At 43.6% G+C, this 16,958-nt stretch overlaps 1 protein-coding gene across 6 annotated transcripts in view; it reads right to left on the bottom strand.

The window, feature by feature from the left end:
- Positions 1–1,173: 1,173 nt before the first annotated feature.
- Positions 1,174–16,958, bottom strand: part of LRCH1 (leucine rich repeats and calponin homology domain containing 1) — a 196,400-nt gene continuing 180,615 nt past the window's right edge. For 4 of the 6 annotated variants that reach the window (XM_013059805.2, XM_004759193.3, XM_045076664.1 and 1 more), the window contains one exon: positions 1,174–3,626. In XM_013059805.2, coding sequence (XP_012915259.1) covers positions 3,516–3,626 — 111 coding nt within the window. In that variant the 3' untranslated portion in view covers positions 1,174–3,515. Of the gene's footprint in view, positions 3,627–5,977; positions 11,918–16,958 lie in introns of those variants that run through there. The other 2 variants (XM_004759191.3, XM_004759192.3) reach the window with 2 other exon arrangements.

Raw genomic sequence — 16,958 nt, 5'->3', positions numbered from 1 at the left:
GGAGCCCTGCTTTACACACAGGCCTCCCACACAAGGAGCACCAGCTCCTAAGAGAACTCCCTGAGTTCATACATCCCCTGAGACCAGACTCAACTGGATCTGGTCCCTCCGAGCTAACCTCCTGGGAGAGATGGCAGGTTAGTTAACCAGCCCCACTGGGGTCATTACTGCCTGGATCTCTTTGACTTGCCCAGGAAGAACTGGGAAGCTTCCCCATGCAACTGTTGGCCAGAACTCGGTCTCTGGGACAGTCCCCTGCTGCAGCCAATGCCATAGGGCTGAGCCGGATGGATGACCCCAGTGCAAATGTCCCCCACCCCCTCTGCCTGCCAGGTCCCCCCAGTGCTCTGCTCCTGTGGCCTCCCTTTTGCTTGCCCTTCACACGTTCCCCAGGTGCTCCAGCCAACTGACAGGGCCAAGTGTCTGTGAATGCTAGACTTGCGTGACATGTGACAGACCAAGATACCTAAGAGCTTGAGGTTGGGCACAGGAGTAGCATTGCCCATTGGAACATCGACGGCCATGCCTTGGTTTTCTCAACTCAGGAGGAACGGATCTTGAATGCAGAGGCCCTGACCCTGATCCCTGCTTACTTGGGCTGTTGGTGTCCTGTGTTGTGTTTTCACCTGAATTCTTCAAAGCAGCTACTCTTCCATCAGAGGCAGGCTGCGCGTGTGGGAAAAAACCTCCGTCTTCATGGGGGCACAAGCTTGTCAGCCACTTCACTCCCTGCTGGTCAGATCCCACTGGGGGCAGCTGAGGAGAGAGGACCAGATCCTGTGGTTCTACAACACGCACCACACAGCCCTCGCACTTCCTCAGTGACACCTTCTGGAGCCACCACCCAAGGGCCAGGTGGAGGGTCCTACGTCTAACCCCTCCACTCCCCCTCACCACAGCAATGCTACTTTTAACTGCTGTGTGTTCTCCGCTTCCAGGGAAGATTTTAGTTCGAGGAAAAAAAAAAAGGTTGGAAGATACATATATTATAGACGCACACACACTAGATAATTGCTACTCTCTATTTCAGCAACAACACTCTAGGATTTCTTTTGTGACTGGTCAACCTTTGCATTGGATGGGTAAGTCAGGCAGAAGAGGGTTTGTACAAATTCAAAGTTTTAATGGCTGTTAAATAATAAAAGAAAGGATATTTGCACTATGTACATTCTGTCCACTTACGGTACTCTCAGATGGCCATGCACATTTTATTGCACATATCAACAGTGTACAAGGATCTTGAAGACGTCTTAGCCATACAAGGACTGCATTTAAAAGGAAAAAAAGCCATTGCACAAAATATGGAAGCCATTTGTATTATACAGCCAACTTTAAGAAAAATACTGAAGATTAGTATCAAAAGAAATATTTTTAATTTGGAGGAAAAAAAATCTCTCAGAACAAGGATTACAGAGCTTCATGTTTGCCATATATACATGTAAAAAAATATTTCAGGACCCTGCGTTCTGAATGCCCATCAAGGTGCAGCAGTCAAAATTCCTATTTCTATATCGATCTTGGCATGTTGTTGACATTGAATACGCTCTTTGCCCAAGATGCCTTTCTCTTTTACATCATTATGCTGTTTGACAAAACAGGTATTTGTGCAGTACAGAAGAATATTAAAATATATTTTAAGTTAGGTTAAAGTGCACAGTACATTTGATAGGAAATAACTACTAGCTGCCAATCCAAATGACCATTTCCAGTGACTGCCCCCCATCTCTCGCCCAGCAGAGGGCAGTCTTGGCATTGACCGAGGTCGTCTGTGTTCACCGCTACGGCCCTCCTGCTGTCTTGTTTTGCATTTGCCCTTCTATTTCTCTTATGAATTGTGGCGGCTGCTGCTCTCAAAACTTACAGTGGCTTTTCACAGAAGTGAAGCTGCCGTCAGCCTTCACAAGACTTTGAAAGACGAATGACCAGGCTATCTGTAACTGCGGGGTCAACGCGCATGCATGTAACCATGTCTGTGACACCGTACGTGGCTGTCTCAAGCCAACACGGGCGGTCCCTTTCCTTTGCTGGCTCTTCTCCAGTCATGTGTTGACGGAACTTCCTCCTTCCTAAGCTACTCAGTCTTTCGGACACCACTTACCTAAGCCTTCTCCTAAGCCTGCCTTGGTGTAGCAGGCAGCTGCCCCACCAACTGGCTAACTCATTTCTGTGGTCTCACACCAGAGACCATGAATCTCACAGCGTTTTATGGAAGCGCCAACTAAATTACAACACAATGAGCACGTCTGCTCTGAATCGTTTCCTCTTTTAAGACTGGCGGGTGTGAGGAGGGCCGGTTTCCTGATCCAGGTCCCATGTGCCGTCCGCCATTCTCACTCACTCAGTCAAAGCTGTCCTTACAAAAGCTTTTGATCAAACAATGCACTTTTTATTACCTCTACTTACCTAGACCATTTCCTTGCTATCTACCTTTGGTGCTAGACTTTCTTTCGTTAGCCAAGTTACAGTGCAAAATTATACTTCAAGACACATGATGCTAACACTTACTACTTCTTTGTGTTAAAACGTGAATGTTTTGTGCATACCAAAATAAGTCTGAATCCAAAAAAATAATTGTTCACATTTCATCTTCAAGTTTAATATGCCTTTTTTTTTTCATCACAGCTATTTACAAATAACTTTGGGGTGCTCTCTTGATTTCAGTCAGTTCGTTATATGAGAGGATAACAGGGCTGCTGGAATGTAGGAAACTGGATGGAATGCAGAAATATAAATAAAACCAATGTTCCATAAACCAAAGTGTAAATAATGCCTCCCCAGAAAACAGTTCTTGTTAAAGAAGCACCTGTTTTTGGCTTTTTTTTTTTTTTTTTTTTTTTTGGCTGAGTCCCATACACCAGAAAACATGATTACTGAGACCTAGAACTACTGCACACCAAAGAGGATAGAAAATAATTCAATATTTATAATATTAAAATAAAGTGTTTAACCACAAAAAAGCAGTAATAAAATAGTTTCCTAATTTACAATTTGCATCCAAAGGATGAATAACAACTCACTAATAAATAATATTTATATAAATATTTTGTATGTCGAAAATAGTTTTTTAAAAGGCAATGGTCTCAAGAAACGTCTTGAAAAATTTGGTGGTGGAATACCTGATTGAGTCCCCCTCCCCCCACTAAATACACAAGAAGTTTGGTTGGAATAAAACGAGTGCATCTTGTTGCAAAAACGGTTGTGCTTGGTGTGTTGGTAATGGCAGTAGGTGAGCGGGGAAGGGATGAAGGAGGTTGTAAAAGGCATTGATGTGCTGCTCAGTCCTTCAGTGGCAGCTCCCTCACTGGCTTTAAGGTCAACATCTCTCAAATCTTAACAATGGAAGTCAGTTCTGAAAGGCGGAAAATCTTCCCTTCTGTCCTCCCCTCAATGCAGCCAGAGCCAGGGAGCTGACAGGCAGTGAGCGGGAGGGTAGGAGGAACAGGTGCTGAGAGCAGAGTTCAGGATCTCTGACGAGACAAGAGTCTGAACCGACCCAAAGGAGAGAGGAGCTGGTTTCATGTGAACAGAGTCTTTGTTACCGTTACATCTAGTAAGGCTTGAACGGTAATGCCCACTTTGACCAGGCCTTTCTCTTCAAGGATGTGGTGGGGTAGACACAGTTTTTCCTAAAAGGAAGAAGAAGAAAATGTCAATTTTTAGATGACCAGAAACATAATCATAAAATCTTAGAGGACACCACTGACAGGAGTTAAGTTGAGCTCTGACATAGGCCTGTCTGAGTATCTCGGACTGTGCTCCCTCCCTTGCTTTCAACCCATTGGCAAGGATCTTTTCCATCTTTGCAGAGAAAATGACGATTTTTCACAAGTGAAGGTTGTTTCAGAAAGTCTCCCAAGCATCTTGAAATAAGCAATAGTTGAAACATTAAAAAAAAAAAAAAAAAAACAAACAAGGGGCGCCTGGGTGGCTCAGTGGGTTAAAGCCTCTGCCTTCGGCTCAGGTCATGATCCCAGGCTCCTGGGATCCAGCCCCGCATTGCATCAGGCTCTCTGCTCAGCAGGGAGCCTGCTTCCTCCTCTCTCTCTCTCTCTCTGACTGCCTCTCTGCCTACTTGTGATCTGTCAAATAAATAAATAAAATCTTTAAAAAATCCTTTAAAAAAAAAAACAAAAACAACCTGTATGCTAAATAACTGAGCTAAAGAGTCAGGTGGAAACCAAACACCAAGACTATATTAGATTACATTCTTGCAAAGCAAAATGGCACAGAACCTCTCACACGTTGTAAAGGAACTAGTACACTCATTTATACAGACCATGTGCCATTCTACTGACCATAAACCTTGATTTTATTTGCTGTGGTCTCTGAAATAGAGGTATGCTGGTAGCCTTGGTATCCTTTCTTCATGGCTTATGAACAGCCTTGTAAATAAGTAATTTTCACCACAACCTTCAACAGTCTCTCTTTTAGGACTCTTTCATAAAACTGTCAAAGACACGAATGTCTTGTTACTTTCTCATGTTGTATTTTTGCTCTTGGGAAATGGCCGGTATATATAAGTCAAGGAAAATAATCAACGCAAATCACTCCTTGGGTGGAGAACCCGCAAGCTCAACGAAGCAGTTTATAAAAGAACACAACCAAATAATCTCAGACCTTTGTCATCTGGCTCTGGAGTGAGGGGAGTCTCCTTGGCTAGGAAAACACTCCCCAGCAAATACTTACTCTTGTCTACAGATCACAGTCTGTCCTCCACAGCCCAACGAGTGCGGTTTTTAAGGACAGTTTAAATGAGATATGTGTCACACCCCAGGCAGTGGATGCAGGGTTTAACATGAGCCAGTTAGGGTCTTGGACACTTCTGCTTCATTTCATGTGACTCTTGCTTGAAGAACCAGATCTTCCTGCCTCCTCAGTGCAGAACTCTCCATAAATTACTGCAGATATAGGCATGCCGCTCTTAGAAAAATCTTCAAAGGACATGCCGTGACATCTCCAGTAAGTTGTTCCACCATCTGAAAATGTCATCTCCTGTACTCTTTCCATCACTTTATGACCCCTATCCCTCGTCCTTCCCTAACTTGTGGTAAATGCAGAGTACCTCAGACTCTGTCTGGCACCAGGTCTTAAGAAATGGCCACGTCAACATAAGGCAACTGATTCTTTAGAACACAATTTTAACCATTATTTTGCATGTCTGCTCTGTACCATAATAGGATTATCTTGTCAATGGCATAGTTGCTGGACACTCATTCACGCTGCTAGACAACCTAGTAGCCCCGTGTCAGCCTGAGGAAGAATGGGAGGCTCTGTGTGAGCTGGGCATCACGAGCCATGCAAGAGGCCAAGATGGGCCATAGCCAGATGTCAGGGTAGATCCTCTCCCCATGCCACCTGTCACAGGCTTGTGAAAGCACCTCAATCTGGCATTTCATTGCTAAGGTTGGTTCCACAGGGGCAGGGGTGTTTGTTTAACCCATTCTTATGATCTCCACAGCACCCCAGTTGACATCAGGCTTTGTTGGAAATTACAAATGGCCATTATTATGGTTAAGCTTCTGGTATGAGGCATTACTTGCGGGGGGGGGGGGGGATTAAAGTCTTCTATTTACATCATATTCTAAAAGCAATTCAAAATGAATTAATAAAGAGTTAAATGAACATCTCTCCTAATAAAACAGAGATGAATCGTTAGCATTCTCTCTTATAAATAAATGGAGAATTTTCTAAGCTAAAAAATGATCCAAAATTTACAAAAGATAAAAACAATTGATTGCCTTAAAGTTTAAAGCTTCTAAGTGTAAAAGAAAAAAAAAAAAAAAACCAGAAAAACCCAACCCCAAATTGGGGCTCCTAGGACGCTCAGTTGGTTGAGCATCTGCCTTTGGCTCAGGTCAGGATCCCAGGGTCTTGGGATTGAGCCTAGCATCGGGCTCCTTGCTCACTGGGGAACCTGCTTTGCCCTCTGGCTGCTGCTCCCCCTGCTTGTATACTTCCTCTCTATCAAATAAATAAATAAAATCTTTTTTAAAAACCCCAATTAATTAAAAGATAAACAACAAACTCTAAAGAAGTATTTGGATCAAATTACAAAGGGTTTTATGAGACATGTTGATTCAATGAATCATCGAGAAAAGCAGTAACAGATCAATAGAACGCTCGGTGAGGAACGCAAATAGAAATCTTAAAAGAATAAATACTCCCAAGGCATTTTGAAAGATACTTTGCTTTTTGACCACAGTGTTGAAGTCCTAAGTGTGCCTGAATTCACGAATTAATATTTCCACAGGGTCTAAACTCTGTGTACAGCATAGCTTTTATGGGGCTACATGCCCTAAACTCGGTCCTGCTTGAGATGCAACATGGCCCCATTAATGGCTGCACTGGTCCCTCTGAGGAGTGCTGGCTCCAGGGTTCCAAGCTAGTGGCCATGGTTGGGAAGGGTTGGGGGCTCCAAAGAGACAGGGAGGGGAAAGTACTGAGATCTCAACCTCTCACTGATAGGACTTCTGGAGACGACACAGACTGAGCTACCTTACTTGGCCTTTAGTTTTCCAAGTGGCATTTCTTACCTTCTTGGTCTCCTCCTCACTCCTAAATCCAGTGTGGAGCCCACGAGTCTGACTTACACCCTCAGAGCTGGCAATGAGAAGTACACAGAGGACATAAAAAGGTACTTCTCAATTCCTTTCTGCCTTTCTCCTTTCATTCAGATGCCCTGAAGAAACCCGGAAGTGCCCTCAGATTACTTGGATGGTGTCGGAGGTATCTACAAAGACTGGACTAAGGTAACAGAAACATAAAAACGCAGCAGTTCTGTTATTTTACCACAGGACTGGAATGAAGACTGATAAGAATGATGAGTTGAGGCACTGGCTGACAGGCTGAGCGAGGGGAGCCTGCTGGAAATGAAGAGGGTAGCCAGGATGGCCTGAAGGCCATCTTCCACCACACTAGTCCTGCCTCTGCATAGGCCAGGGGGTTTTGGGGGGAGGGTCTCAGAAGTGACCCAGAATTGGGAGAGAGAAGGAATGGCTGTACATTTATAATTGATCAGAAGTGACAGAGAAGGGCCACGTAAACCTGGATGAAAGGGATTTAAAGCAGAGATGACTGTACGTTCACACTGTCTTTAAATGCATTTAAATTTATCCATCGTTAGAGGAGCCTAGCGGCTTTCCTGGAGAACACAGCACCACTGCTGTGTTTCCTTTTAAAACACAGGGCAGAGTCATAAAGGAGTATCTTGCATAAACGCAGTGCTTCCCGTGGCCCCTGAAGAGCTCGTGCTCTGTGTTGCTTCTCCAATGGCGGAATCAGTAAAGGTTCCCTCACAGCCCGTCACCCAACTCTTTCTAGAGCCCCAGCAAACAGGGAAGCCATAAACAGTAAATGAGAACTCAGAAAGATCTCTGGGGCCCCTCCTACATGCTGGGGGCCAACACTACGGATCTCCACCCCGGGCTCTTTCTACAACATCAGGCAGCTGCCCAGAAATTCCTTCATCTGAAGGTGAATCTGTGCCCTGGGGACAGAAAAGGGCCTCTATCCTGAGAAGCGCCATCAAATTTCACATTGGGTGGGGGGGTCACAGAACCCTCGATTCGGGGACAGGCGTTAGCTCTGAGACCTGGTTTGTTGGGCTTCTTCTCATCAAGAGCAACAGACCTCTGGGCAGGGCGGAAGAGGCCTTTTGGGAGCATGGCCACCTGGCTCTCCTCTTTCTACAGTTCCTTGTGCTCCCACAGAGCCAGGGACTTCCTCCCGGGCCAACCGGTGGACTATGATGAAGTCACTGATGCATGCCGTAGTTCAGATCTGCCAGTCTGTTTCTCAAATGCCCGTTCCTGCCCTTGAAGTGACTGAACTTGAAGCAGGACCATCTATGTTATTTTCACATGAGCGAGCTTCAAGTTCCTGCCATCTGAGCATTCTGGAGTCGGTTTCTTCCCATGTAAAACAGAGACCACGTCCCACTCCTAGAGACTTGGCACCTTCCATTCAAGTCTCTGCCTTTCCAACCCTGCCACCACCTAGTGCGTCCTCCCTCGGGAATACTTCATTCTCCACACGTATTTACTCGTTTCCTCACTTCCCGAACCTGCACCCCTGTCCCCTGGCGATTCCTATATACCTTTCAGGTCTCGGCGTAAAAACATCACAGTTCCGGAAAGGCTTTGCAGACTCCCCAGTCCCCACCAGGTCTGATCCCCTGCTTTACAGAATCTTGTGTCACCCTGAATTCCCATTTGCTTTGTCCACTAGGTCAGGGGTCCAACACCCACTGCCTGCAGGCCAAGTCAGTTCACAGCCTGTTTTTTAAATAAAGTTTGACTGGAACACACCCATCCCTGTTCACAGGGGGTGCTGACGGCTGCTTTCAGACTGTTATCAGCAGAGCGGAGTGGCTGTCCCATAGACTGCAGAGCCCACAAAGCCTGCCATATTTATCATCTGGTAAAAATGTTGCTGACCCCCGGTCTAGACTGCAGGATTTTTGAAGACAGGGTCACGTATCCCCAAGGTCTATGACAGAGCCTTACTCTAAGAGTGCTCCTTTGGTATTAGAAGAACGAATAAATGAACACAAGCACAAATAAAATCACACTGAAGAGCCAAGGAACTGGACCCTGATGGTCTCAAAGAAGGAAAAAAGTGCACATTCTCTATATATCTGATTGTTTATTGAGAACTACTTCCAAATATGAATCCTAATTTTAAACCCAAATCCCCTGAAATAAAATGGTATTAAAATATTTTTCATTTAATCCAAAACTACTTTCAGGCTTCTGAAATTTTAATCCGTTGTCCAGTACTGGACCCTATAAGGTGAGACATCCTTTGCCCTTAGGATGTCTTGTCCTTATAGAGCAACATGGATTTTAGAGAGATAACCCTAGCCACCATGCACTGAATTTAATTTCTTAGTCACAAAAAAAGGTATCAGGGTATCAAGCACCTTTTTTTTTTAAAAACTTATTTTCATTGATGAAATTCCTACTTGGTTGTCTTACTCACATTCTGTGAGTGTCTTGCCCCGAACACTGAGCCACATGTGAATCATAAATCCATAAATAGAAGGAATGAATAGATATTAGCTGTGACATATTGTGGAAATCCTTATACTGAGGGGCGAGCTGTCACCAGTTGGAGGAGCTGGAGAAAGAGAACTTTCTCTTTCAAATAGATCTTTCTATCTCAATGACAGAACATAAATAAACAATGGGTTCCTTTTATCAGGCACTGAAGGTACTGGAAAAATGGTCCTTCTTGTGTGAGGAAGGAGATTTAGGATGCACATATAAATCATGGAACTAAATCCCTGCCCACCGCTCAGATGACACACACGTCAGCTTACATCCCCAGTTACGTTGTAATGGCGGGCCTCATGCGAGCATATGGGTTGGTGTGCGGGTACCTCAGGGAAGAACCGTGGAGAAGCTTAATATTCTAAATAGAAATGAACAGCCTGACAATGGGCAAGACAGTTCATTCCAACTTTTGCCTAAAGGGCTAAATTAATTGTGTTCTGCTAGTTACCATACCACTTGATTGAAAAAAAATATATATACCACCCCACAAATCCCAAGAGGAGCAGCACATTAGGGAACAGACACATTAATGGCATGAGAAATGAAAGCGCATCCAAAGGATCCTTTGATGCCAGGACTGAAATATGAACACAGCCTAAGAATGCCATCAGGTCAGCACTGAAAATTAAATCTGATCTCACATGATTGCTCTACTCGGTTTTTATCGATAGAATTTTCTTTTAAGTGCCACCCTGTAAGTCATAACTCTTCTTCCCTTTTGCCTCCCCACCCCTCCCAAAGAAGAAGAAGAAGAAAAAAAAACCCAAACAGGGATCATTAAGGGAAGCCACAGTGCACTGCAGAGCTGGGTGGAGACCCAGAGAGCTGCTCTGGGGTAGGGGGGTGGAGGCACAGGTCAGGGCATCAATGGGCTGATTGGAACCTGGAATAATCACCCGCAATGTGTTTATTAAACAACTTATGGCTCAGGGTGCTCATTAGGCTTTGCACAAAGGGCTTTTATTGTGTTACAGATTGAAGAGTACAAGATAGCACCAAAGCAATTCAGTACATCTGTGGGTTATTTATACACAGCCGAGGTTAGCTAAATGGCGTCTGCATACCCTGTATTTCACCGATCCACACAAAATCAGGAGGGAACAGCTCAGGTAACTCAAGGTATTCTTATGTAAAGAATATTCCCATTAGAAAATATAATTTAGCAACAAAGAATATTTATAAATTACTTTTCTGTGTGGTTCTTCCATATTCTCAAGTTCCCTGGATTCATGGAAACATTCAGAAAAATAAAATTATCTTCTTAGAAGCCATTGATGTAGACCGTTTGCATCTGAGTAAACTAGAAATTTATCTTGAGGAAGTTAATGTCATCATCTCCCAAATTTAAGAAACAGTATTTGGCAACCAGATGTAATGTGAAGCCTAGGGGAAGCTGTCTGAACCATGGGGCAGGACGTTCTCATATTAGAGAAAGACATCCCAGAACCAGGAATATCTTGGCCAAGAAAAGATTCTAGTGGGTTTTTTCTTTTAGTTATAAACTGATCACATTGCTCCAAAAGTTATATATTAACTATATATAATCCTGTAAGCTCACTTAAGGTAGAAGCAGCTTGCTAATGTCACTGGAAAACAAAGGCTAAATAGACATTTCAAGTCATTAGGGACACTACATTCTTCTAAAATAAGAGTGTTCTTATTGTTGGCTTCTGCCATAGTAACCCAAGTGCTAGGGCCAAGATGTTCCATGACTCATGGCTTTATTTGAAAGCAAATACAGTCAAATCCATCACATTCTTGACCTGAAGTTATGATGTGATGTAGCAAAAAAGAGAAACGACCCATTACATTATTTAAAAATATAAAATAAAAATAAAAATCCCTTCTGGAAAATGCTTTCCTAAGAGCTCAGAGTAGACCTAACGGAGCAAAAAGTAAAAATATGCGCCAAGTGATGTGCAAATGAATCCTCCAGGTGGCGCTCTAACAGCGATGGACCCTCCTTCCAGCGACCCCCTGCACAGCTAGGTCTCATGCGGCTGGGCAGGGCAGAGGGGCTTCCTCCCTGTGGAAGTGGGCAGCAATGCTCCCTGGTGCCCCTCACAGCTCCCATGGCAAGCAACAGGGAGGAAGCCAACTGCATGGCCAGCAAAGCAGTCATTTGCCGATGGCATTTTTCAACTTGGTCAATAATGGTATTGCTAAAGACTTTAATAGGCCAAATAGGGCCCCAAATGCCAGTTTTCTGTCTCCTCTGCAAGGTAGCCCTTCTACACAATTGCCCAGTCCCGAATTAGGATCTGACACTGACCCAAAGGAAAGATTTCCATACCCTAAATCCCCTCTGCTCCTGTTGTAGAATCTTCCGCTCTACCCAGGGCAGAGGAGCTCCCTGGGAGAGAGAGAAGAACTGCAGTGCACTGCTGCCGGCACTATGGGAATGAGAAAGCGTGAGGTCTAGATACACAGGTCGCTGTCTTCCAGTAAGTGGGAGAAATTCTTTAATGGCAACTGCGTTCTATGAAATAGTTTGTGCTTTGGGAAAATCGGACGCATAATGTCCGGCTTCAGAACTCCAGAGATCACTCAAGAGATGACAGGGAGGGAAGCTGGCCAGGCAAAGGCTCAGATGGCGGAAGGGGCCTGCAATGGATCAGGGTGACATAGCAGAGGGAGTGTGGGCACACATGCAGGCGTTAGGCGGACAGAGCATTCCAGCGGTAAGTGATATAGATCAGCACTATAAAGAGAATATGGACAAGACAGAAGCTTAGAAGGTCCCTGGAGCGGAGGGCAGAAGTTGGTGGTGGGGGTTTCTCCCCAAGTGCCAGCAGAGTGTCAACAGTCTTTCGAATGTGATGAAAGTCCGACTGCAGGATGTCATACGGAGAGCAGAGGTCGGCCTATTCCGTGGGCAGCCATTAGAACAGAAAGAGACAGTGCATACAATTAAAAATACACAGAAGAACAGCTGGAAAGAAGCACACATTTCTGGTTACTAGCAAATGGCAAGAGTAACCCCTTATTTCAAGCAGGTAAAACCCATTCCACCATCAAAGATTTTTCTTAACCCATTACAAAAGAAAAGCAGCATACCCAACGTGTTTTCTGCAAACAGCACAAAGAAATCCTCTACTAAGGAATGCCATCACTAAGGAATGGCACATTCTGCAATTTATAGGTCATTCTGGCATTGAAACGGTTTGAATATTTCAGTGTTATCACATGCTCACCAAGGGCATAAAAATAAGAGCTTTTCACTAGGGACACTGAGGACATAACCTTACCTAAGGGAAAAATATAAACTTCCAAGTTGAGTCCCCACCTGTCCTCACCATTCTCAATGTGGTTTTCAGCCTGGTTTACGAAGACTGAATGAATATAAGTGAGTTCTCGCTGATAGGTGATACGTACATCTAATTTTTTTCTTGTTTTAAGGGTTATTGATTAAACTCTGGGGAATGCTGGTTTTAATTATGTTCCTAACACGTGTCAGAAAGTACATTAAATTTCATGTTTTTGCAGCCACCCATAAGCCAAAGTCTAGAGGAGCCTTCCTAGATGTGCAGTTAGAATGAAAGTGCACGCCCACATGGGGCTGTTAGGTGAATTTCTTCACCACTAAACAGGTACAGTGGGGCACAAGTCTTCTGAGTCGGCCTCTGGATATCTGCAGCTGGATAGCTACAGCAAACCGTTTCCTGACTCAATGAGTTCCTCAACTGGAAACGACCACAGTTTACCATTCATTAATAGTGGTTATAACTAATAGGTCAGTAGGAAAGAGAAGTAGTTTTGTGTCCAAATTAAAAAAAAACTGAAAATATTTATATTTTATAAATGCAGCTTTATTTCAAAATTGGCAAAGCATTTAAAAAATATGTAATCTATATTTTATAACATATTTTGCCATAGTTTTACCCTTTATTTTAGCCTCATTGCGAAGGCAGATGCAAATCGTGGAGCCACTGAAAGATTCTAAGATATGAGATGCTGTCTTGCTTATATCCTCTGAAATTAGCTTGATGCCCTCAGATAAATAGGAATACTACAATAGCAAGTGGGATGAATAAGGTGAAAAGCATTCAACTCTTATTTTAATTTATGAAGGTAGAGATGCAGCTGTGAAGGATAGACTTTTTAAAGATATCAAGTCTCCTTAATATTCTATACAGATAATGCATCTTTTCTAAGTGGATTTGGAGGAATCAAATTACCACTGTTACTTTCCTAAGAATTAAAACAGCTACACATAGATTTGATTTCACTGGGAGAGAGAGGCGGGTCACGGACGAAGCAGATGGGGAAACATCTAAAGAAAGAAGTTTTTATTGCAATCAGAATTTTCTATTGCAATGCTGGGCTTTAACCAGTGAAATCTGAGCAAAGCAGACTAAGACAGAAGGCATCGACAGACTGAAATGTGATTTTCACAAAAGTGGGTATTTCCATGTTAAAAGCAAATCATTCTACCTCTAGGGTGTATTTTAATACATTTCCTGGAACCCTGTGGGAAATGTCTGGCCTGCAACCTGGCAGTACCATCGAAGAACTTGAATCAGATTGTCCTTGTCGTGTTCTTCAGGAGCACACGTCTCAGACGGGGAACCAAAACACAACACTCTTCTCTGCCTGGAATTAATTTCATGATGCCACAGATTCTGGGGTTAATTCAGATTAAAGTGGGTAGGGGCTAGACTCACAGTCCACAGTGGCTGGTTTAAACTAAATCATCATCTCTAAAGGAAAAGGCATGGGTCTAAGGTCATCTGGTAGGCAAAAACTGGAATCCCTGTAACCGGGAGAGTGCAGGCTGCTGGGGCCCTCTCTTACCTGTTCTCTGATTCTGTCCCTCATCCCTCAGCAGCCCTTGGGGCAGCCTCTGAGGGGATGCTGGGGTAGAAACCAGGGCTGAAACCACTGGGAGAAATGAATTTTCTGACCCTTATGCCTACCAAATTACAGTCGTAATGAGAGGGACTTAGGGATTATACATTTCTTATCTTACAGTTAAAATAGGAAAATGCTAAAAAGGAAGAAATTTTAAAGAGACAATTAAGGAGGCCAAATTTCACTCAAAATTTTAGTAATGACTGCAGGCATTTGAAAAACACAGTTAACATAATCAGAGTCCTCAGAACAAGTGTGGATGCTAATTCCCACTACAGAGAACAGAAATCACAGTCGCCAGAGGTTAACTGATTCTCTTAGAGTCAACTCAAAAATGTGTGACTAAGGTTACTATTAAAAGATTAGCCCAGTTTCCCCGAATACTATGGACACAAACAGAAATGTAGACAGATCAGGCAAAAGATCTGGTTTATAAACGTTGTGAGCGTCATATAGTCTAAATTCTAGGAAATTTAGAATATATTCAATTTATTTAAATATAATTTTAATTTTTAAGGTCAACACCTAAAAAGTATTTTTTTTTTTTTTAAATCCAAGATAACAAGGATCAGGAATGTTGATAGTAATTCTGAACATTTAAAGTGCTGATGAGGGACGCCTGGGTGGCTCAGTTGGTTAAGCAGCTGCCTTCAGCTCAGGTCATGATCCCAGCGTCCTGGGATCGAGTCCCGCATCAGGTTCCTTCCTCGGCGGGGAGCCTGCTTCTCCCTCTGCCTCTGCCTGCCATTCTGTCTGCCTTTGCTCGCTCTCTCTCCCTCTCTCTCTGATAAATAAATAAAATCTTAAATAAAATAAAATAAAATAAAGTGCTGATGGACAAGGTATAAAATCTGGAGGGGTGGGGTGAGGTAATGAAGGATTTCTAGAATTTTCTCCAAATATCTGAGAACTAATCATCAATTTTAAGGACTTATAGGAAAACTGTTATTATCAGTAAACTACTTTATCTAGAATTGTAACTGAAGGTGCTGCTTTTAAAATGTTTTTTCTTGGGGTGCCTGGGTGGCTCAGTCAGTTAAGTGTCTGCCTTTGGCTCAGGTCCTGATTCCAGGATCCTGGGATTAAGTCCTACATCAGGCTCCTTGCTGCGTGGGGAGCCTGCTTCCCCCTCAGCTTGCCACTCCCTCTGCTTGTGAGTGCTCTCTCTCTGACAAATAAAATCTTTAAAAAAGAATAAAAAGGTTTATTCTCAACAATGCGCATATGAACTGCTGACCACAGGCGACCCTGCTATCAGGAGACACACAGTGGGAAAGGAGTCTTATTTTCTCAATGGTAAACACATACTACTTGTTAAGAAATGCACCTGATTTTACACACTGGAGACTGACCCTTTTTAATAAATTATGAATTTAAAAACTGCTGTTAATAAAATAATAAATGTGCCAGTCTACACCTCTGGTTATCTGACCTCAAGACTAACCAATATAAATAGAAAATTAAACTTTGTAATAATAATCTCATCCCATCCCCCCAAAATTATTTATTAGTTATGATTTAATTGATGCTAAAGTTACTGATTAGGGGGAAGAAAAGAGGCATAAAGCTCAAAGAGAAAGAATTCATTTCTCCTATTCTCACAAGATTAAAGCAACAACAAAAAAGAGTTGCATATTCAATTTATAGAATGTACGTCAATTAAAAAAATTCAGAGTAGTTACAAATTTCCTAAAATCTCACTGACAGTAGGGAAGTTACTACTGTTACTTTCAGATATCACTATCTCGTTACAAAAAAACAACAAAAGGCAAATATGAAAGGTATTGCAAAGAAGACTCGGCCACCATGTCAACTCTGTCAACTCAGTCACAATGTCAACTTGATCAACCACTTAGGTCAACATGATCATTGTCAGAATCTGAATGTTCTCTAGGATTTTATTTTTAACTCCATTTGGCCCATGCAGAAGCTGAGGGATCCCCTGCGGTCTCGCAAGCCCCTGGCCTCTGTGCTGCCCAGGCAGGCGGGGGCCCAAGGAGTCTTCCACTAAGAGGAGCTGCTGCCCAAATCCTCTTCTCTACTTCTCCTCTGCAGACAGTAATGACTATGAAGTTCCCTCCTCCTCTAAAGAGAGCAAATGTCTTAAATTAAGGACCTTGCTCCTTAGAGAGGTCTGAGGGCAAGGCTACTTATTTAAAACCGAGTAGAAAAATGTCCCTGGTGAGCCAAACAAATACCTATTTTCTAATACTTTTAATGCTTCATAAATCAGATGTTTCTTTGGACCTGCGACAACACTAATAAGAGCCCCACACTGCCCTCAATTTGAATCAACTTGGAAACCCCCAGTTGCCAACCACGAATCTTCTACAAGTTTACAGGCCAAGGAAAGAAGCCTCAGTGTGTTCATTAAGGGCCTCATGAGTCCGAGGGTTAACCAAACTCAGAGTCTTGGGTGATGCAAAGAATGTATCCTCAAGAGTTTGAGAGCCCACCAAGGGTAGTAGGCCTGTCTTCAAGGTTGAGCTGATGCTGCAGCGCTCCAGAAGTCAAAGACGGCCTGCACGGTCTGACCACTGGCCTCATTACGGCAAGGAGCTCTGGGTGGTGCCAGCACCACCACCCAACCCCCAGATTTCCCCAGGCTCCCTGATGCACCCGCGGTTAATCCTTCTTTTTTTGCCGAATAGGCCCCCTAAGCAGGGGAAGCAATTACAGAGCTGCAGGATACCGATGAGCTTTCATGGAATCTACAGCTCAAAGCACTCTGGGAGTCCGAGGATTTCCAGACTGTGTTTAACAATAGGATATCTTTCTCCTCAAAGAGAATGGTAGCTGGGAATCCACTATAGAATATGGGCAAAGGAGAAACTGCTCTGGCGGATGCAAAGGAGCTGGAATGATCTGTAGTCTCCTCCCCTGCCCTTGGCTTTCCCTCACCTGTGCTGGCTACTGGAAAGACTCCGAGGCTCTGAAGAACGTGGTTGGAATTTACTGCAGCACCTGCTGTCTGCAGAGGGGGGCGCTCAGGCACAGAGAGCAGGGTTCCAACGCCAGATCCGCAGCTACACAGCTGCTAGCCTGAGCTTTGGA

The sequence above is a fragment of the Mustela putorius genome, unplaced genomic scaffold (genome assembly GCF_011764305.1).
Source record: "Mustela putorius furo isolate JIRA1106 unplaced genomic scaffold, ASM1176430v1.1 tig00000179_pilon_pilon_pilon, whole genome shotgun sequence".
NCBI classification, from domain to species: Eukaryota; Metazoa; Chordata; class Mammalia; order Carnivora; family Mustelidae; genus Mustela; species Mustela putorius.
The sequence above is the reverse complement of the archived record's forward strand: the minus strand, read 5'-3'. Positions and strand labels throughout refer to the sequence as shown.